Source organism: Chinchilla lanigera, unplaced genomic scaffold (assembly GCF_000276665.1).
Source record: "Chinchilla lanigera isolate Chin_1 unplaced genomic scaffold, ChiLan1.0 scaffold00042, whole genome shotgun sequence".
Classification (NCBI taxonomy): domain Eukaryota; kingdom Metazoa; phylum Chordata; class Mammalia; order Rodentia; family Chinchillidae; genus Chinchilla; species Chinchilla lanigera.
Genome location: NW_004955443.1, coordinates 9,483,242 through 9,506,249, shown reverse-complemented (window position 1 = coordinate 9,506,249; position 23,008 = coordinate 9,483,242). Strand labels below are relative to the sequence as shown.

The 23,008-nt window shown below is 42.3% G+C and overlaps 1 protein-coding gene across 2 annotated transcripts in view; it reads right to left on the bottom strand.

Annotated features, from left to right (window-relative positions):
* The window catches only part of Rell1 (RELT-like 1), a 65,417-nt gene that overhangs the window by 20,737 nt on the left and 21,672 nt on the right, over positions 1-23,008 (bottom strand). Inside the window, exons 2-4 of one of the 2 annotated variants that reach the window (XM_013518114.1) lie at positions 11,702-11,803; positions 8,998-9,222; positions 7,059-7,130 (exon numbers count right to left, since the gene is read on the bottom strand). In XM_013518114.1, the coding sequence (XP_013373568.1) occupies positions 7,059-7,130; positions 8,998-9,222; positions 11,702-11,803 (399 nt within the window). The remainder of the gene's footprint in view (positions 1-7,058; positions 7,131-8,997; positions 9,223-11,701; positions 11,804-23,008) is intronic. The other variant, XM_005392010.2, reaches the window with a different exon arrangement.

Below are 23,008 nucleotides of genomic sequence, written 5' to 3'. Positions count from 1 at the left end.
ACATGGGGTGAATGGGTAGTCACAGCACTATCGTATCAGGAAAGCTGCCGGAAACAGCACACAGTCTACTTAACTCCTTCAGTTCCTGGATGAGGTCCTGGGGCCTGGGGTAAGGGAGAGAGGTGGGCAAGCTGGCTGAGCTCTGATTCGGGACAATTCAGGCCCTGAAGTCTGGACAGATGACAGAGAATTTCAAGTGTTGATCACAACACGTAAGTTACGTAATATCGGATGAATTAAATTAGCTTCAAATGTTTTTTTTTTAAATTTTAACTACAAATGCATGGGAGAAGGGGAAGGTAGGCCACAACAAATGTACACTGAATCCAAACTTCTTGGGTCCCCTGCCCACACCCACACCCCTTCTTCCCGCACCTCCGTGGGGCAGCCACGCCCTCAAGTACATAAAGGCTTGCTCAGCTGCTCCTGGCTCTTTCCCTGGCAAGGCCAATTACTATTACTGACTGCTAATCTTTTCCATTGATCTTTAAAGCACGTTCTCAAGACTGACCACAACCAATTTTCTAGAGAGAAAAGAATAAAAAAACAAAAAACAAAAATCACTATTTTCCTGTTAGCAGCCACCACCATTTAACATTCAGATGACAGCCCCAGAGGAGGACAATCAACTCCAGCTCCAACACCTCTGTGTGAGAGGTGAGCCGCAAGGGTTTACACACAGTGCTTCTCGGCCTGGTTTCCTCCTAGCCCCACCCAGGAACCTTTTTCCACATTTTCCCCTTCTCAGCCAGTTGTGAAAGGATCATGCAAAAGGTACATTATCTGTCCTTTTCTGTTCTAGGTGCACATCTGTGTTGTAAGAGACTAAGAATTTTTTTGGCTCTCTCATTATCCAATCTGCATCCTCTTGAGGGGCATGCCCTTGAGAATGTATGAATTATTTTTAAGGAAAGCTCTTTTTTTTTTTTTTTGGTACCAGGAATCAAACTCAGGACCTTGCACTTGCCAGCCAGGTGCTTGTGCCGCTGAGCTAAATCCCCAGCCCAATATATGAATTATTTTTAATAAGAAATATTCGCAGGGCACGATGGTACACACCTGTAACTGCAGCACTTTGGAGGCTGAAGCAGAACTGCAAGTTCCAGTCCCACATAGGTAACTAAGTAACCTAGTGAGACCTTATCTCAAAATTTTAGAACCATTTAAAAAGGGATGGGGATGTAGCTTGGTGAGAAGGCCCAGGGTTCACTCCTCAGTACTTCAAAAAGAAAGGAAGGAATGGAGGGAAGGAGGGAAGAAGGAAGGAAAGGTTAACACAGCATACCATTCTTTGCTAAAAGGAACATTTTCTTTGCCTTTCATAAGCTTCCGCGAGGATGTCAAAATTCATTTCCAAACACAAGTTTTGACTTAAAACAAGGTTCTTGTCATTACAAAAGTACCAACCATGGACCCACAGTATCTCTCCCCATACACAAAGATGATGCAGTCGTTTTCCCTTCTGACTAATAGAGTGGATCCAGGAAAATAATTTTTCTTTCAGGTAAAGGGTTCAAATGTTGCTGTAGTATGGATGTGATTTATCTCCCCCAAAGATTCACGTGTTGAAAGACTATCCTGAGTGTGGCAATGTGGGAGGTGGTGGGACCTTTAAGAGGTGGGCGGGGCCTAGCAGAAGGTGGTTGGGTCGTTGGTAGCACTGCCCTCAGAAGAAACTGATGAGTTCTCAGCTAGGGGTGGTGGTACATGCCTGTAATCCGAGCACTCGGGAGGCTGTGAAGGAGGATTGTTGTACATTCGAGACAAGCCATAGCTACACAGTGAGTTCAAGGTCAGCCTGGACTACATAGTGAGACCCTGTCTCAAAAAATAAAATTAAATTAGATTAAATTAATTAAAAAGCCAACAACAAAAAATTGATACAGTTCTCACAGTATGCTGGTTGGTTCTCAAAAGAACACTGTCACAAAAGAGGGCTGGAGATGTAGTACAGGAACAGACAGACAACCTGCTTAACATGCTGAGGCTCTTGGACCCATTCCCAGCACCAAAACATAAAAACAAAAAATTCAACTCATGACTTGCTGTCTGACTTCCCTTAGGCACATGCTTCTCCCGTGATATCACCCACTGTGAGGTGACCTAGTCATCTGGGCTATCACCAGAGCCAAATCAATGAAGCTGCCTGACTTCAGACCTACAGACTCCCAAACTATGAACTAAACCAACTTCTTCTCTTTATAAAACTCCCAGCTTCAGGTAGTTCAATATAGTAACAGAAAAATGACTAATACAGATATATAGTCCCATCTACAATTTTGTATCTTATTGTATACAAAATATACAATTATTTTCCAGCTTACACTTACTAAATGCCAAACTATAAACAGAAAAAAAGCACAGGATATGAAATAGATACCAAAGACAGCATTTATAATAATGAGCTTCTTAAAAACGAAAGTTTAAATAGTTCCCTGAGAAAATTAATCACCTATAAAATGATGAATGCCTAGAAAATGAAACACCAAATTATAAAGTGATACCAGGAATATGAAATATAGTATAGTCATTACTCAAGCTTCTTTCTTGTACACTTGTGTTTCTCATGATTTCGTGAATTCGTGTGACTCACCTGTCTCCTAGAAATAATTAGCAAATAGCTCATTTGTGCTGAGTGAAGTTTCTAAGAGTAAACTCCAGTTTCTGTGCAAATACCATTCACACCCAAACTGTCTGAGGAGGGTGGGCATGTGGGACTGACACACATATGTGCACAAACACGCATATCCCACCTCTGGGCTAACTTCCTAGTCTACACCAGGGGGTAAACTTCAGTAATGTGTCCCCTGGGAACATTTCTATCTTCTTGTAATAAGATCTTTAACATGACACCACTATTAGGACTTAAACATATGCTTTCATTTAGTTATAAAATTATAGGAAAAGAACAGTAAGTTCTATTGAATAAAGAGCTGCCTATCGTATCCACAGAAGAATGGTTCCAGGGCCTCCCAAAGATCACAAAAGCTCAAGTCCTTTATGTAAATAGTATTTGCATACATATAACCCAGTACATCCTTCTGCATACTTTAAATCACCTCTAGATTACTTATCTTACTGAATGTAATGTAAATGTTATAAACAGCAATTACACTGTGTTGTTTAGGGAAAAATGACAAGAAAAAAGTATGCACATGTTCAATAGAGATGCAATTTTTTGGAAAACTTTTGATTTTGGGTTGAATTCATGGATACAGACAGCCAGCTGTCTCTCGGCTCCTTGCATATTACTCATAATTCCAATAAGCCAAGACATGGTTTTCTGACACGTGCCAACATCCTGTCAACTGTACTTCCTTCTCTAGGTGTCTCCAGAATGGGCGGAGCCAGATAAAGGGCAAAAGAATAAAGGAAATTTTCTAGTTTACAGTTTTTTCCTCTATTTTTGTCCTGACTTTCTTCTTGATAATATGCATAAAAGTAAAAATCAAGCAAAAAAAAAAATTGGGCTGCTATGTCTCCTACCACTATTTCCTCAAACTTCTCCACATACACCCCACACATTTCTCAAGCAGTAACTAATACTGCCATCATTAAAATTTATATACCAGCTAAAAGCTTTACAGACCTTACCATCCTGGACTCTTCCAATGACCCTAACCATAAGAATTATCACCACCATTCTACAGATAAAGAAACTGAGGCCTAAAGATGGTAACTGGCCAGGGTCACAGAAGTAGAGTGAAGGACTTGGCCACAATCTCCAGTCCATCTCACCCAAGAGCAGGTGCTTTAAACCCTGCCACTCTCCTTCCTGCTCCTTCAATGTCCAGGCCCCCACCCACTGACACAGCTGAATACAGTTAGAAGGGCAGGCGTACAAACCATCACAGCACCCGCAGTGTTATTAGTTGTAAAGGTGTCCTCTCTGCCACAGTATAAACAGAGTGTCAAGGTAAGCACTTCGCAGAGGGATGTCTGGCCTAGTGCGGATAAGCAAGCATCCTGAGGAATAACTGCAGTACTCTCAGTCTTTACTACTGCAGACAGGTTAAGGTCCCGCCAGAGAATGCATTCCCCAGGACTCTCCAAGCTTCCATATAATGCAAGAGAACTCAGATGACCCAAAAGCTATGCAGTTTGGCTCCATCTCACAAGTTAAAAGATAGAACTGGCATTAATCTAACTCTCAGTGGAGGGAGGAAAACAGTCAGCATGCAGGTGTATCAGAGAGCTTCGAAAACCTCAGAACTTCCTGAGGGATGGGAGTGTCTTGATATTCACATTAAGGCAGGCGTTTGATCATACCTGAGTCTGATGGGATGGGCGAGAGTAGGGCCAGTCATCAAAAACTCTGGAGGATTAGAGCTTTGGAACTCTCAAGATTCCAGGAGCTTCCGGGCTGCTGAACCCACACTGGGGAACGGAGGTGAGGTGTGCCAGCTGTGTTCCCACTCCTCACCCCAGTACCTTGTCCTACATATCTCTCCCATCTGGTGGTTCCTGAGCTACATTCCCTGTAATGCACCAAGTGTAATAAAATGTTTCCCTGAGTTCTGGAAAACATTCTAGCAAATTTCCAAACCTAAGGAGGAGGCTATGGAAGCTGCATGATTTATATCTCATAGGTCACAAGTACCAGAGGCGACTGGCATCTAAAGCACGGACGGTCTTGTGGGACTGAGCCCTTAACCAAGGGATCGCACGCCAACTCCCAGGCACAAGGAGTTAGTAATGAGTTAAATTGCAGGACACCCAGCTGCTGTTTGGAGAGCTGGAGAATTGCTTAGTGTGGAAAAAGCCCACATAGTTTGTGTCAAAAGCGAGGTGTGAGGGTGTAGGAAAACAGCGCGTGTTTGCCCAGCAGGTCAGCTAATAGATCCAACCTCCAACAGCTGTTTGCGCGAACTAAAATTGATTTCCAAAATTAAAGACATGTGTTTGAACTGTAAACAAGAGGGGCGAGAGGAAATAAAAATAATTAAGATGTGTTACATACATGTACCAATTCTCCATGACAAATTTAATAATTATGTACTATAACATGTACTGATAACATTTTTAAAAATACATTTAAAAACAGCACCACCATGAATACAGTTTGGCTACCTGATCTCCACAGACTGCAGAAATTAAAAGCTGCAAATTAAAAGAGGACAGGGAACACTGTGGCTTACAGGGACACAATAGGTATAAGTAGACAAAAAGAGATGGGCTGCTCACTACCTGTGTGAATTTAACCCCTTGGAAACCCTTTGTTCAGCTGTAACATGGGTATAACAGTATCAACTCTGTGATGGTTTGCGGATTCCATGAGATCACACACATAAAGCACACTAACACACTCAGAGTGTTATTACATCAAGCACATAAAGCACACTCTAAAAGCAGCACTGGAAATTATGCTGAAGCATTTGAAATTGCTGGTCCTCCAAGTGTAAAACAGACAAGAGCTGAACACACTGAGAAACAGTCTGGGCCAGACAGGGGTGGGGGCACCTGCACAGGGAAGGGTGCAGGCAGAAAAGCACGTATTTACTCAATATATAGGGATTTAATCCCTTAGACAAATGGCTCTGAGCTATCAGTGCAAGCCGCATGAGTCACACAGTGCCAATTAGAAGACAGCCCAGGGAAAACATTTTCTTTTAAACTGTCACAAGGACTGAAAGTAGGCCAGGTGTAATGGCACACACCTGTAATCCCCATACTCACAAGGCTGAGGCAGGAGGATTGCCCTGAGCTCAAGGGCAGGCTGGGCTAAAAAGTGAGTTCAAGGCCAGCCTGAACTGCATAGTGAAATCCTGTCTTAAGAAAAAAAAAAAACCTCAAAGCATAAGAATCCACAGCTATTAAGTGTGTGACAAGGATTCTCCACAACTCAGAAGCTACTCAGGACATAGAATCTGCTCTGGTTTGGGTGGGTCCCCCAGAATTCATGTGTCAGAACTTAATCTCCAAAGTTCTATGTATATGGTATTTGGAGGTGGTGCCTTGGGGAGCCGACTGAGGCATGAGGGCTCTGCACACAGAATGGATTCATCCATTATGGATTAATGGGTTACTGAGGGAGTGACTTTGTCAGAAAGCGAGCTCTCTCAGACACAACTGCTCTGACTGCCATGTGAGGCCCTCTGGCATGTCATGATACAGTGAGAAAGCCCTGACCAGACGGAGATGCGGACAACAGGCTCTTAGACCACCAGCATCCAGAGCCGTGAGCCGCATAAGCCTCTGTTCTTCCCAAGCGGCATGTGTGGCACTTAGTAACAGCGACTGGAAACAGGGAAGTATGTTCTTTAGATACCAGTGGTCAGAACTATGACCATCATTTAGCTAATTAAAATTAAATGAAGCTTCCATTGAAGAAGATGAAAGGTTAGACTACCTTTCACAGGGAAAAGACACGTATTCTTTAAGGGATAGGCTTTTTAAACATTTTCACTCTTAAGAACAGATAACACAGAAACAGAATAGACAAATCTACAGACACAGGAAGCGGAGGAGTGGTTGTCGGGGGCGGGGGAGAAGGGGTAGGGAGTGAGCGCTTCATGCAAACAGGTTACAGTTTGGGAAGGTTCTGGAACTATCTGTGGCGATGTTTACGCCACATTGTGGAGGAGCTCAGTACCACTGAATTCCATGCTTGAAAACAGTTACAATAGCAACTTCTATGTGCACTTTACCACAATTTTTTAAGCACAAAAAAGTAACAGACAATATTTGACTGCTTATTTTTATACTGAGCATCTCATGTGTTATTTTCCAACAGTGTTAGGAGGTAAATATTCTTAGGACTCTCGTTTCACAGGAGGAAACTGAGGCTTCATAGAATAATGTGACCTTCCCAACTGCACACAGTTTGGAAGCAGGGAGACCAGGATTTGAACAGAAGCCATCAGCATCTCCACAACACTGAGACCAACTGGTACTCATAAATGCACTGGTGTGAATTCCTCGTGGCAGGATAAGGTGGGAAGCCTAGGAATTAGTGAGTTTAGGTAAAATCCATGAGAGCCTATGCTAATCCTGACTCTTCAGAGCAGGTTTACAATAAAACAATACTGAATTGCTCTAAAGCACTAAAATATCCATACCTTCATTTTTCATGATGTAGTGGACAATCTGCCCAACGGTGTCACTATTTTCGTTAATGCTGTCATTCAGCTCTGAAAGAGAAAAGAGGATGGGGGAACAGGTCACACTTGGCCACTCACAGGCAGGAAGTCAACTAGATATTGAAATTCAATCTCAGTGCCCAAGACCTCACGGAACAGCTTCCAGAAAGCTCTGGTGGTCATGGGTGGTGCAGAGATTCTAGCTTTCTGCCTTCAGACCCGAACTTTCTAGTGTCACGTTGTTGACTTTTTGGCATAGCAAACATAAAAAGAAAGTAACAGAGTTGTCTATTAAGCTCTTCTCAAGGTCAAATATCCACCCATTTTCTACAACAGTATAGAGATGTGTTCACATACTCCGGGCTGCTATTATTTTTCACATCATTTCCTTACAACCTTAGAGGAAATGCAAAGAAGAAAGCTAATACAAGAAGCAAATTTCCTTAGCTTTTAATTCTAGCTTACTGCACAAACTTCAGAGTACTGATTTATTTTTTAAGTTAGATATTCACTCTTATTTGTAAAATTCTCTTTATCTTTTTGAATATACTTCCCAATTATCTAAATTTTGACCCTGGCTATCTGTCCACAAACTCAGTTTAATCTGGGTGACTCTGTACCAGCAATATAATATGATAGTCTTTGAAAAAATATGAAGGCTCCATTCAGAAACCAAGCTGAATAATTTGTTTCAATATACCAAGAAGGGGGACGGTGGAAACCTCTACCCTGATTTACCAAGAACAAGCAAGGTGTGCAGGAGCCACCCATTTATCTGGGAAAGTGTCCTCTCCATCCCAAGGTTGGCTATTGTCCAACGTGAACGCACACGTTTAGAAGGACAGCCTGGAAGCTGATGGCCAATCCAAACATCAGTGAAGGAGCAGAGGGGCAGGCCCCGCTTTCTGTTGACAAACACTCAGCTTTGGTTTGGTCATAAGCTTACACATGACTCAGCCTGCCCCTGTGCTCTGCCTCAGCCTCAAAGGTCAGTGGGGGCGGAAAAGACAAACAGTCCGGCAAGCTGGCAAGGAATGAGGAACCTCCTCCCTGTCGCCCCACGGTTCTGCTCAGTGGGTGACCTACTCCAAATGTCACCTCTCTGCAAAGACTGCCTGTATGGGGCTAACAGGACATGAAGAGTTACCCACTAATACTCAAGGCCCAAGTTTTCCCGAGGTTTTTCCAACCTCCCGGAAAGACGACCGGAAAGAAATGACAGGAAAACAGGATTCATGGCTCTGATTTATCCAAACACTCCCTAAAACCCCAGGTGGAGGAAAGGAGGGGACCCTCCTGCTCATAGAAGGCCCTCGTTCCTGCCATACTTTACTGCACTGTTCCCGCAATCATTTACTTTATAAACATACATTTCAATCACGCAGACTCAAGACAGAACAACAATGTAACACCACAGAATGCAAAAGTAATGTGCAGAAATGATGAGACTTGTTTAGTTTCCTACCACTTGTATTAGAATCAGATTCAATCATAACAGTAAGGACTCATGTGTACCGAGAGACCCTACCGAGCGTGCCAACCACTAATGAATCTTCTCTCTAAACTGCACAGCCATCCTACAAAGTGGAGATTATCCTCCTCATTCAAAGAAAATTAAAATGCCAATTACATGAGGTAGAAATAAATTTCAGCTGAATTATACCCAGCAGAGATTCGGAGCACATGTAAGTTGCCCCAGGCTACACGACTAGCGCGGGAAAATCCCTATGAGGCAGCCAAGAAAGCAGGGTTTCAAACTCTAGGTGTGATTGCTGGGAAAGGACCACTTCCACACCGGACTGCTGTTTACATGGCTCCATGCGCCTCATAGAGACAGGAAGTATACATGTACGGCTTCTCATTTAAAAACTGTTTCCCTACCCCCATCCCACCAATAAAAACAATGCAGGTTACTTACCTATCTTTTCAGCCTTTTCCTGTTCGATATCTTGCTCAGCCTCTGTGGTACAGCGATAGCCTTTCTTCTTAAGCAGGTGACAGATGAGGACGCCAAAGAGACCCATGATGAAGAACACTGGGACAAGCGCATACGCGATGTACTCCGGGTGTCCGTTCCCAGTGTTGTTCGCGGGTGACGGGGTCGTCTCTGTCCTGGAGTGCAACATGTGGCTGCCGCCATTGTCTACAGAAGGAAGGGGCAGGGCCGTGTTAGAGATCGGTGAGGCGCAAACACCCTCATGATCCTCGGGAAATGTTCACGTTAAATCGGTGCCTGCACAAGCTGAAATATCATGTGGTTTCTTTTATACGAGAAACACAAATTATAAATAAAGAGCAAAATAAAAGATAGTAAGAAGCAGAAAGACAGATCTTCCTCAAGCGGGAAGGGGACCGAGAGATGCAAGGGGAGAGGAAAAGGGGGGGTGATTTAAAAAGACATTAAGATTTGTTACATATATGTAAGAACTCCACACAAGGAATGTAAACATTATGTACAAGCAGGTACTGATACTAGTAAATAAATAAAATGTAATCAGTGTCTGTCTGCTACCCAAATCCCAGACCACACAGAGAATGTGGGCGCTGGAGCGGGGGTCCCTCAGCCTAGCACCAGCATCAGAAGCCCAGGGTGGGACTACTACAGCCCAAGCTCTTGTCCCTGCCATTCACATACTCGGTCCTACCCTGAGCCACTTCTGGCTTTTTAAACCTTGTGAGAACAAATATTACACCTGCATCTGTTGAGAATCCCTACACAGTATGCAATACAAGTACAGGCCTTTAGTGATGTATTTAGGGGGGACATAAACATTACGAGATACTGTAGCACAGCACTCAGTGGTTAAGAGCATAGATGCAGAAACCCTGGGTTGGATACCCAGCTCCAACGTTTAGCAGCTATGTGACAATGAACAACAACTTAACATCTCAATATCTTGATTTCTTACACTAAAAGTACCCACCCACTCTTGCAAGGTCAACGTAAAGATGAAAAAAATGACTGCATGCAAAACACTCAGAACCATCTCCCCAGAAGAATTAAAAACATTGTACCACAGTGATATATGTGCACCTATGTTTAGAGCAGCAGAATTTCTAATAGCTAAATCTTAGAAACAGTCCAAATGCCCATCAACTGAGGAAGGGATAAACAAGATGTGGTCTTTTTTTATAATGGAATACTACTCAGCCATAAAGAAGGATAAACTGGAGACTTTTATAGGTAAATGGATGCAACTTGAGACCATACTTATAAGTGAAATAAGTCAGACGCACATGTGCAAACACTGCATTGTTTCCCTAGTGTGAGCAGCTGAAAAAGTAAGTAAGATCCAAAATGTACAATAGATATTGTAAAACATAGAGAAGAAAAGAGAAACTGGGATGAGAGAAAGGAAAGAGGAAGGGAAAAGCAAAATAAATAAATAAGTAAATATATATATATATATATACACATACACACACAAGATAGTCAAGACAGTTATACTACTAATTTCTCTTAGTACATTGAAAAGAAAGGTTTGTACTAATATTGTTTGGACAATTAAATACCTATATCTTTTACTGTGAATAAAATTTAAAGATAACAATACACAATGTATTAACAATTGTTACTCTCCTATTATCTTGTTTTGAGTTTTATCTCTTTAAAATAAAAAAAAATTTTAAAACCACTTAGAAACATTTCTGTAACATAGCACTACAGATGGAATATGGCCCCGTCATAGACACATGAAGACATGACTTTCTTGACAAGCACCATGCTCGGTACTTGGGAGCAAGTGTATCACACTAAGCAAAACAAAGATCTCATGCAGCTTATGTTCTAAGAGGATTTAGTAAAGCAACATATGCAGCGTGTGAAGAATAGGAAATAATCAGGGAGCGTATCAGTATTTTTAAAAAAGCCTGTGCATTTGTTTACCCATTCATCAATCGTTTATTGCACACCTACTATGTGACAGGCCCCTGTTGGAAGCTGGGGAGAGCGATGAACAACCTAAAGTACAGCCCCTGCCCCCTCAGAGCTTGTGGGTAGCATCAGAAACAGGCACTGAGCAAGTCAGCATGCAGCCAGACCACGGCAGATGGGGAGAAATGATGCAGAAGGAACACTCAGTCACTGGGAAGAAAAAGACACTGGGGAGCTGTCTAATGGTACGCAGAAGAGGGAAGCTGTTCTGTGAGGCAGCAGGTCTGGGAAAGAGGGACGATCTGCTGTAGCTACAGAAGCAAGTGGCACAGCGGCCCGTGGGAGTGCCATGCAGCCTCGGAAAGTAAGACAGAGAGAGCCCGGAGCACCCAGTTATAAGGTATGGCCGACTAAGAGCAAGGTCAGACAGCACAGAAAATCCACAAAGCATCACCAAATGGACAAATAAGGAGAGAAACGGCAAAGACGGGAGGAGTCAGAGAGGCAAGGACTCAAGGCAAATGTGGAATCTGGCTGAAGTGAACTTAGCATTTGCAACATTCTGATTCTGAAGTGACAGCACGGGGCTTTCTACATCGAGATGATCCAGAGATACCGCTTAAGAGACGCAGAAATTGGAAAGCTAGAGACACTGAACATAACATTTCTCAAGAATATTTGGTAAGAAAAGAATCAGCATTGTCATAATTACAATGAGGAAAAATAGTATGAAATGAGCAGAGCTCACCATGGCAGCCAACAGTATCAAACAGGAGCTTAATCTGCAAATCAGAAGCCATGGAACCAAGGGCCACCTCTCGCTCACAGGGACAAATCCATCGGCTTTGACCTGGGAGGGAAACTGTTTCCTTCAGTTTGTGAAAGTTGTATTCATTAGTTTATCAGGCAACTTCTGGAATTTGAAACAACCTTTAAATTTTTTTCTCATTTCTCTCCCAAGAAACTATACGCAGTACGGGCACACGCTGCATAATGACACTTTGATCATCAATGGACCACATATATGAGAGTGGATCCTACGACTGTAATGAAGCTTAAGAATTTCTATCACCTAGTATTTTCGCTGTGCCTTTTCTACGTTTCAGAACACAGATACTTACCAACTGTGATAACTGCCTATGGTAGTCAGTACAGTAATGTGATAATTAAGCTTAACTGTCAATCTGACTGGATTATGTAACTCATAGAAAGGTGATTGGATCATGGGGTGCTGTACTCATAGCTGGATTAACCCACTGATGTTCACAGCTGAATGTGCTGTTAGGAGGTGGCTCACCTGAGGTATGTCTTTGGAGGATATTTCTCTCACTGGTGCTGTTCTCTTATTCTGCTTCCCAGTTAACACGAACTAAGTAGCTTTGCTCCACCACACTCCTCTCCCATGCTTCTGCTTTGCAGCCACACAACTACGGACTAAACACTCCAAAACCATGAGCCCAAATACTGTAAATCTTTTCTCTTTTAAGTTGTGTGCACTGAGTATTTTGCACCAGCATCAGGAAAACTGACTAACACAAGTAACATGCTGCACAGGTTTGGCGCCTCGCAGGAACAAGCTGCTCCTTATAACCCCAGTGTGCGATAGGCTGTAACACCGCAGTGTGCAAATACACTATCACCTAATGAAATATTTCTCAGAATATATCCCCATCATTAAGCAACACGCGGCTGTGTGCATGTGAGGTGGGGCGCTAACAGGACTTCAAAGCAGACTAAATCACTTGCTCAAAGCCAAAGAGTGAACTTACAGAGACAGATTTCAACTTACACAGTCTGACTCCAGAGCGCAGGTAAATAACTGAGGCAGGGAGCTAGCAGGACTCTGAAGCAGCTGCCTGACAGAAAACAAGCAGAATGTGTGGGAAACTAGGGTGAGACCCTATAAATAGGAGATGGGGATGTGTATTTTGTCCAGCACTGTGCTCTGACACATATGTCAGGTGTGTCTATGTTTCTTTCCTATAATAAACTTATATTTTATTTTATCCTAGAAACTAGCCCACATATAATTTTCATGTTATATGTGGCCAAGAATCCAGATGACACGTGTGTATGTATATGTATATGTATCCATCCCTAAATATATGCAATAAATCTACCATCTAAATTAGGGTTTAACTTCAAGCTTTACTATCAGTAAAAACCAGAAACATTTGTTGAACTTCATTTAAAGTTCTAAATGTTTGACTGACTGATTGGTTGATTGACTGACTGATTTCACCAGTGAATTCTCCATACAATGGGAATAAGTAAAGACTTGAGGAGTTTTCCTCAGAATGCTGGTCCGTTTCAATCTGGTCTAGGTCTGCGTTAAGTTCTTTAGGAGGCAGCAGGAAAAGGGCAATGAAAGCACAGGGGCTGAAAACTGGGGCCAAGCAGCACCTCCTGGATTAGATAGCTGAAAATGTGTTTTCACTATAAATTCGACATCAAGCAAACCCTTACATATACTACATACTTACAAGGCTTTGTGATTCACAAACATGTATAATCCACTTCATTTCATAATTATTGTACCATGAAAGAAACAGAAGAAGCTATGAATCTTTTTTTTTTTTTTTTTTTTTTTGGTGGAGATCGAACCCAGGGCCTTTGCACTGAGCTACACCCCCGGCCCTTTTTCAATTGAGACAGGATCTCACAAAGTCACTAAGTCATCCAGGCAGGGCTTGAACTTGTGATCTTCCTGCCTTAGCCTCCTGAGCACTGGGATTCCAGGTGTGTGCCACCATGCATGCCTGTCTTGAAACTAAATTCTTGATATATGAGTTATATATCATAACTCTCCATAATATATGCGTTATAGAGAGATAAAACATAGCACTGTGGCTAAAACGCAGACTGCTTCACAGAAATTATAGCTTGGCTACTTAGCCAACTCACCTTGAGCAAGTAATTTCATTTGTCTATGCTCAATTTCCCCATCTGTAGAATTAAATCGAATGACTGTCCCCATCTACGATAACTTTAAAACATGACCCCCAATATTTTGATGCTTCTGTCACTCAAGGGTGAAGTCTCCATCTCCCCCTCTAATACATACGTTGCTTTGCTTGCCCAATAGAATTTGTTGGGGTTGATGCTTTGTCAATTTCCTGGTCTCCGGTCTCAAGAAACTGACAACTTCCTCTTCCTGAATTTCGGGCACTTGTTCTTGGAACTCAGCCACCGTGCTCAGTACGGCTCGCCTGCCCTGTGAACAGAGACCAGCAGCGGGCACTAACTTGCCAAACAGTAACTAAGTCAGCTTAGAAACAGATTATGGCCCATCTTCAAGAAGCAAAGACAAGATGTCTCCGGTGAAGAGGCCCAAATTGTTAATCCTTAAATCAAATCAATAATTGCTGTTTTAAGCCACTAAGCTTTGCAGAAATGAGTTACACAGCAATAGTAACCACAGTCTACCTCACTGAATCACTAGAAGGATTAAATGCATTGATATGTAAAGCACTCGGAAGAGTGACTAAGAAAAGGTAAGGGCTATGAAAGTGTTTTAGTCATTACAGACTTGCCCTACCCAGCACACGTGTAGCTACTCAAATGTAAATTGAACTTAGCAGAACCTAAAATAAAAATTTCAGCTCCTCCACTGCATGAACTACACATCAAGTGCCCAGCAGTCACATTTGGCTAACTGCTACCACTCTGGACAGGTCAGATAAAGAACACTTCCATCACCCCAGGAAGTTCTGCTTAGCTCTGTTAAGGATTTACACGGCAGAGCTGACAAGAAAAATGTTGATTAGGAAATCTATGTTTAGAAAATGGAAAAAGGGAACCAGGAAAAAAGGGAGAGGTGAAGATAAGAAGGGTAAAAGGCATTAGATGATCAATACAATATCTATCAATCAATCGATCTATATTTATTCACAAAATGAATGTAATTATGTATCACAAATATATGCTAATTTAAAGACTGTACTATGATCTACGTAAACAATTCAATGAATAATAACTTTCAAATAACAAAGTAATTATTTACAAATAATGCCTAAAACACTTGTTAACCTATATAGGTTTAGCTTTCCTTTCATTAACACTAATAAATTGATTCAAAACATTGTGTTTCTCTTTCTCCTTTACCCCCAGGTGAATCATGTCTGAATTATGAAGAAATCATTGACTGAATCGAAATTAATAGCTAAGATTGTCTCAGTATTATTTATAAAAGTCAAAAAACAGCAACACCCGTATGTTTGATAACAGGTTAAGAAGAAAATACCTAAGTCAATATTGTATCTCATTTGATGGAATAGTATGCACTATTTAAAACTATTCATGAAGATTCTGTGGAGATATGGTATCTACATATGTAATATGATCTAACTAGTAAACAACTAAAATACAGGAACTATATAAAGAAAAGATTAAAATATTAAGTGATTCTGTACAGTAAAATAAAATTTATCTTCATGTTTTTCTGTAACTTTCTAAAATTAGTATGCATTGCTTTTGTACAAAGGTCATAGATACTTAAAGATGTAGCACAGAGCTTGTCAGCCAACTTCAAAATCTTGCCTCCAATTTCTGTGAGCTCTTGGACCCCAAGTTAAGATAACAGCAAGTGACATGTAAAGACAATGCCCAAGTTTCTGCTTGACCAACATGGAGGACATTGCTGCTAGCCACTGAGATGGAAAATATCTTGACAAAGCAATTTTGTTCAGTGTTATGCATTGAAATGTATCAATCCCAACCAAATTGAAATTTTTAACACCCACTAACCCAGAATGAAATAATATTTGAAGACAAGATCTTTACAAAGGCCATCTAGTCAAAAGGAGGACATTGGGAAGATCCTAATCCCATTTAATTGATGTCCCTATAAAAGGGGTAAATCTGGAGACAGATATGGACATACGAAAAATGCCATGTGAAGATAAAGGCAGAGATCCGATGATGGTTCTACAGGACAGGAAATGCAAAAACCACCATCAGCCAGGACAGACTTATGGAACAGAATCTCTCTCTCTCTCATAATCATGGGAAGGAAGCAACCCTGTGACACCTGGATCAACTTCCAGAACTGTGTGAGACAATAAACTTAGGGTGCTTAAAGTCACCCAGTTTATGGAACTTTACCAGGGAGCTCGGCAAACTAACACACTTGGCAGGGAGAGGACATCATGAGATCAGTTTTGAACAATGCTGTGGCTTGAATGTCGCCTCCAAAATTTATGTTGAAATTTAATGGCCATGGTAATAGTATTAAGAGGTGGGGCCTTTAGGAAGTGAATAGGCCATGAGGATTCCACCCTTATAAACAGATTAATGTCATCATCCTGGAAGTGATTAGTTGTCATGGGAGTAGGCTCCTGATCAAAGGACTAGTGAGGCCTCTACCCTTCCTCTCTCTGTCATACTAGCTCCCTTTCCCTTCCCCCATGCCATGATGCAGCATGAAGCCCTGCCCAGATGCTCGTGCCATGCTCCTGGATTCCCAGCCTCTGGAACTGTAAGCCAAACAAATATATATGGCTTACAAATTAATTAACCTGAGGTATTCTGTTATAGCAACCCAAAATGGACTGAGACAAACACAGACGTACAAGTAAACAGGGGTGATATCCAGAGAAAAGTTCACCAAGCAACTGGAGCTGCTCCACAGGGAGCCAAGAAGAGAAGCCAGGGGTCCTCCCCTCAGGCACAGAGAAGTTTCCAGAGGTTTCCAGAAGCAATGGGTGACCAGCTGGGTCAGATGCTGTATGAAAGAGAACTGAATCAGGAAGAGAATGAAAAGTGGTGCCACAGCTATTAAAAAATAGTGTGGAGGTTCCTCCAAAAAGTAAAGTAGAGCTACCATGCGATCCAGAAATTCCATTTGTGGGTATGTATCCGAAAATAACTGGAATTGGGATCTGGAAGAGATAGCTGCACTTTTACTTTCACTTCCATGATCTGGAAGAGATAGCTCCACTTTCATTATTCACAATAGTTTAGCTATAAAAACCTACATGCCTACTGACAGATGAAAGGATAAAAAAATTACAGTGTATATATATCCAATAGAAATATGTGGATCTGCATATACAATAATATTGATGAACTAAATATGTCAGTTAGCAGACAAACACCACATGACTTCACTTTGGTGAGGCATCCAAAATACTGCACCTCCCCCAGTTACCTGCTTGGAATATGTTCCAAGACTCACAGTGGACATCTGAAACCACATGTAGTATCAAATCCTGTTACATACTATTCTTTCTCCTATAAACACATACCTAAGGAAAGGCTTAATTTTTAAATTGGGCATAGTATGAGATTAAAAATAACTAAATAAAACAATTACAACAACATATTGTGATAAAAGTTACCAAAATGTGGTCCCTCTCTTAAAATCTTATTGTACTTTCAATTTTTCATGTATAAGAAGCACTTACAGGCTGGGGATGTAGCTCAGCGGCATAAGCGCTTGCCTGGCAAGCCTGAGGTCATGAGTTCGATTCCTGGTACCAAAATAAGTAAATAAATAAATACCATTCTAAAAAATATAAAATTAATTTTTTTAAAAAAAAGAAGCACTTACAGCTTCTTTTTGCTTATCTGAATTACTACCTCACTACCTTTGTGCTCTGAGATTATTCTTAAGTAAAATAAGCATTACTTGAACACGAACACAGTGATAAGGAAACAGTCTGATAATTGAGATGGTTACTAAGTGACTAACAGGTTGGTGGCATAATTGCATGATACCCTGGACAAAGGGAAGATTTGCGCCCCAAGCCAGATGAAGCAGGACACAGCAGGACAGCCAGCTTTCATGACACTACTCAGAACCACACACAAATTAAAACTTATGAATATTTTATTTCAATAATTTTCCTTTTAATACTTTCAGACCACAGTTGGCCATGGGTAATTAAGAACACAGGGAGCCAAACCACAGATAAGGGAAGATTACAAAAGCCAAACGCAGAGAAAGAAAGAGCAGAGTGCTGCTTGCCAGGGAACGGCAGAGGCGGAAATCGATAGTTGCTGTTCAAAGGGTATAAAGTTTCTCTTGTACAAAAAAATTAACTTCTAGAGATCTGACAGTACTGTATTATGTACCTAAAAATTTGTTGAGAGAGTAGTATTCATGTTAAAATTTCTTGCCAAAAAAAAAGGCAAACAAAAACCTAAAGAGGAATCTTTAGAAAGACTTGAGAACTGACACAACTCAGGCCACATGCACTTTACTAAGAACACATGGGAAACCTTTAGTTTCTAATTTAGGAAGCCACTTGGAATTTTTAAACTTCTCTCTTGCTGGATTTTACTCCCTATTTCTCTGTACTTTCTTGGTATAAATATTCTTTTAAAACCCTAAGAATAAAAGAAAATAAGTTGGAAAAAATAGAATAAAATGGGAAAGGAAAACAATCCCTGGGACAATGCCAGCCAAAGCCCTTGGAGCTAAGTCCACCAGGAGAGACACACTTGAGGACTTGGGTCTGTGGGCACACAGAGGGCAAGTCCTGCGAGGGTGGGATGCAGCCTTTTATAAGAAATAGTAGGGTGGGGCCAGGGCAGGCTCCCCAGGGCTCCAAGGGAGGCCTTGGATACAGCCATTTCCAATGAACTCGAAAGCAAGGCAGAAGCTAGACTCCCCAGGGTTAAAGAATGGAGACAGTGAGCTCAGTTTCCAGAAGCTTCCTAGAAGCACAAAATGAACCAAGATGGAGAGAGTAATTCATGTTCAGGGTTAAAGGAAGAAACTTTTCTTTGGCATTTTGTTTTGCCTTATTCTTTTTTCCGTTGCTGTACCAGAACACCTGAGGCTAAGTACTTTGTAAGGAAAAAAGGTTTATTTTGGCTCACAGTTCTGGAGGCAGAGAAATGCAAGAGCATGGCCTAGTAAAGGCCTTGTGTTGCTTCAGTTCAAGGCAAAAAGCAGAAGGGCAAGTGGGCACGTGCCAAGGAGCAAACATGAGCGTAGCTTCACTTTATAGCGACATGTTCTAACAATAACTAAGGCAGTAGCAATAGCTAATCCACTCTCACAAGAGCCAGAACGCACACAGGAGAACACTAAAACCCTTCAAAACTCCATGACCCAAATGCTTCCATCGACTCCCACCTCCAACATGACTCCAGTGAGGTCTAGCTTCCCGACACATGAACCTTTGGGAGACACACTCACACCACAGCAGTGTTTACTAACGTGTCAGAGAAAGGCATGAAAGCAGCTTGGGGTATAGCTCAGCAGTAGAATTCCTGCCCAACATATGCAATGCCCTGGGTTCAAGCCCCAGCACCAAAGGGAGTGAAAGTGAGAGACTGAAAAGGACTATGGAACAACGACCTTGAGACCGTGATTTCCACATGAAGGAGACAGACTAAGCCTGTGAACCAGAAAACATTGCTTCCCAAGGCCGTCCTTTATAGCAGGTAGAAGGGAGCTGAGGAAGGAGATGGCTAATATCCTCTAGTTTCTATTACATCAGAAGTGACTGAGAACTACGGGCCCAGGGCAGAAAAGGGGGCTTGAGGAGCGGGCAGGCTTGGCAAAGAGGCTGAAGGAAGGGGAGGAGCCCATGAAGAGACTGCACAGGCCAGTCCCCACACCGCTGAAATCTGTGCCCCACACATCCAACTGTACTAACACACGGGGGAGGACAATGCAGCCTGCAAAGCCCAGGAGAGTGAGGGATATGCAATAGAAAGAGTGGACAGTAAGCAGGGATAACATAAGGAAGTCTACAATCACACCTATAGGGCACTTATGAGGCAGCAGTAAGCTAAGCATTCAACCTTTACGATAAAGCTATAAAATGCTCACCAGTGTTATCCCCATGTTACAGATGGGCACACGGAGGCACAGAAAGGTTAGGCAAGGCTCCCAAGGTCACATGGCTACTAAGTGGCGGTGCTTGGTTTCAAGCCAGACAGAATGGATCCCACTTGCTTATTACCCTTAGCGTCTGCATAAATAAAAAAGGTTTACAAGAGTGCCCCATTCAACTACCAATGCCTGTTTAAAGAATACTGTAATTGCTTTTTTCAACACCATCTCATTATTTAGCCACTTTTCTATTGGAATGCTGCATGCTGGCCTGGTCTCTCATATTTCACCACTCAGTTTAGATGGCAGTCTCCCCAACTGTCAAAAATCATGGGTTCTAAGTAGCCCAGCGAGAAATTTGATATGTTTAGAAATACTGTATACTCCCTATCAGACTCCAAAGCAGTCTATGAAATGAATAACTGTAAATGTGTCCTCAATCACCAATCCCAATTCCCAAATCACAGCTCACCCTACAAATGTCATACCCTGGGTCCCCACAGCCTAGCTGCCTCTCCAAGAACAAGCCCATCACCTCAGCGTGAGAATCACCAGCACAAACCAAGAGCCACTCAGACAACTGTCAGCTCAGACCGATGAGCAGGACTCCCTTCCAGCATTAAATGGCACCCAACAAAGGCCAGTGTTTATCAAAATTCTTGGGGATTTGGTTAATGTGCCATATTCTTAGCACTTTCTATGTATGTGTGCTTTGTGAAGATCCTACTGAGAAAATTCCAAATGGAGACATAAGGTTTAAAAAAAAAAAAACTGAAAGATATCAAGGAAGTAAGGAAGCGGCATGAGGGATGGCTGGAAGTCAATCTAAAAAAGCCAAAAGCAATTTTCTAGCTCATTTCCAATAATAGTGATATTTCTAACTCACCTCTTGTTCAGAACAATTGAGACGGGTGGCACAGAAGTGGCATTCCTCAAGCCCAGTGGGCACAGCGTGAGGGTGCCAACAATGAAGACAACAGCAGTCACCAGAGACTCCATATGAGGAGGCCCTTGGAACCACTCCTGAGCAGCTTTGTGCCAACCAAGGCCAAGAGCACCCTGAGAGCTCTGAAGCAATTCTGCCCCTCTTATCAGGAAAAGGTGTGCATTCTCAGAAGCTAGGGTTTCCCAGCAGAGACCCAACAGACTTGATGGGAAGGAGACCTGGCTAGTGAGGCGAAAACCCATGCCAAGTTTAGTTGAAAAACAGTTTTGAAAACACTTCTATGTACACCCTTTTAAAAAGCTAACATTTAAATCACAGTATCCATGAACAGTCTTCTCTCGGTCTAGATTTCTGACTGAGATGGCTAGACATGCATTTCCCTAAAGGGTTTTTCTTCGTCCACCTTTGCCACCAGCTACCTCTGTGAGAGTGAGCAAGCCACCCTCTGCGTGACCCATCTAAAAACCTACAAACAAGAGCCTATAGCCTTCACAGTTCTCAAAAGCTCATAGCTCCTCAGTGTTCTGTAGCCCTGTGCACACAGCACTCTGTGTGCGTGCTACTAGACTTACGTAAAAACACAAGCCCATCCTCCAGTCTACAGGTCAAACCACCAACTCTCTTACTACTCCTTTCAAAGCAAAATAATCCCAGGCAAACTCATTTGCAAAACCTGAACTTTCCTGATGTACACAGATTTGCAATCTTGATTCCACCTGGCTTGCTGCATAGACATTAATAGATTCAATTAGACCTCAGGGGTCGGAAGGAGTTACATAATTTAAGAGTTTAAATCATAGATCTCAAGCACTTCTAGTTGTCACAACACAGTAAGGCAGGCGCTATCATTTCAGAGAAGCAGAAAAGGAGGCTCAGGGAAGGGATGGCACCTGCCCTGGGTCATGCAGTTGAACACGGGTAAGAGCCTGGACAGAGCCCAGGTAGATCTGTTTCAGGGCTGTGTTGCTAACAAGTGCATAGATGCCTCTCCCGCCCACATCAGGGTGCTAGGACTTCCTGGCTAGTAAAAACCTCCACCCTTAAGTTTAAATCAATTACATATACTAATAAAAGCAGAAGAAGCAAAGAATATTCTACATCACAAATCCTGCAAAGTTATTTCTCTGTGGCTATGGAATAACTAAAATCACAGCCTCTAAAACAGTGCCTCATCAGGGTCAGTCATGGAGACACACCCTTCCCCAAACTCAAGAAGCTTAAAATGGAAGGGGAGACCAAGTGAGCTTATATGGGGCTGGGAGGACAATATGAGTCAGTACATAAATAAGCATTAAACTCTGTAGTGAAACTTAAGCTGCGCCAGCCTCCAATGGACTCCCAGATAAACAGCGACTGCAGCCCCATCCTCCCTGCCAGTGCAGCTGTGACAGGGTTGGGGCGGCAGGGTGAGAGCCCAGACAGTGTCTGACGAGCGAAGTCCACCCGCCAGAGAAACAAAATCCCACCACCCCAACTGCAGGCACACAATCTCACTGCTCTTGATTTTGGCCAAATTCTCAAAACACTACCATGACACACGAGTACTGGAGTCTGACTTAAGGCAGCAAAAACCACATTAGAAACAGACGGAAATGCACACAGCTCCCCAAGAAAATTCACCGAAACCAGGAATCCCAGTGTTGGAACCCCCAGTGTACAGCCCCGCTTGGCTAGGGGGACCCCTGAGAAATTATCACTATTACTAACAGTCATCATTTCTAAATGGAAAATGCACTTATATTTCCAACCCCATTGGTCCAAAGGAACTGTTTGGGATGCACCTTCACCCTAACACATCGGGGCTAAGGAGGGAAGTAATGAGCAGCGTCCAGGACGAAAGAGTACTGAACACTACACCTCAAAGGAAAAACCAAATTTTGTTTGGACATAAAAGGAACAAACATTCCTGACAGGCAGGAGGTTGGGGAACAAAGGAAAATCATCCTGAACCCCCAGCTGCTCCCAGAACAAAGGACTCAAACAAAAGTGATGTCAATACATAGAAACCTTTAAAAAGATGCAATGTAAATATTTACCATCCTGAATTTCAATTTAAGCTAAAGGGGGAAACTTTACTTTGTGGAGTCACAGACAATCCCTACCATTTTCCACTCTATCTGGGATTTATCAGTGAGTTGAGTTTTGTTTTGGTTTTTTGGACGGGGGATGGGCTGTGGATTGAACCTAGAATCTCCCTCAAGCTGGGAAAGTGCTCTACCCCTAAACTAATCCTAGCCCCTATTTTTTTTATTTTGATAAAACATCTCACTAAGTTTCCCAGGCTGTCCTCAAACTTTTAATGCTCTTACTTCGCCTCCCAA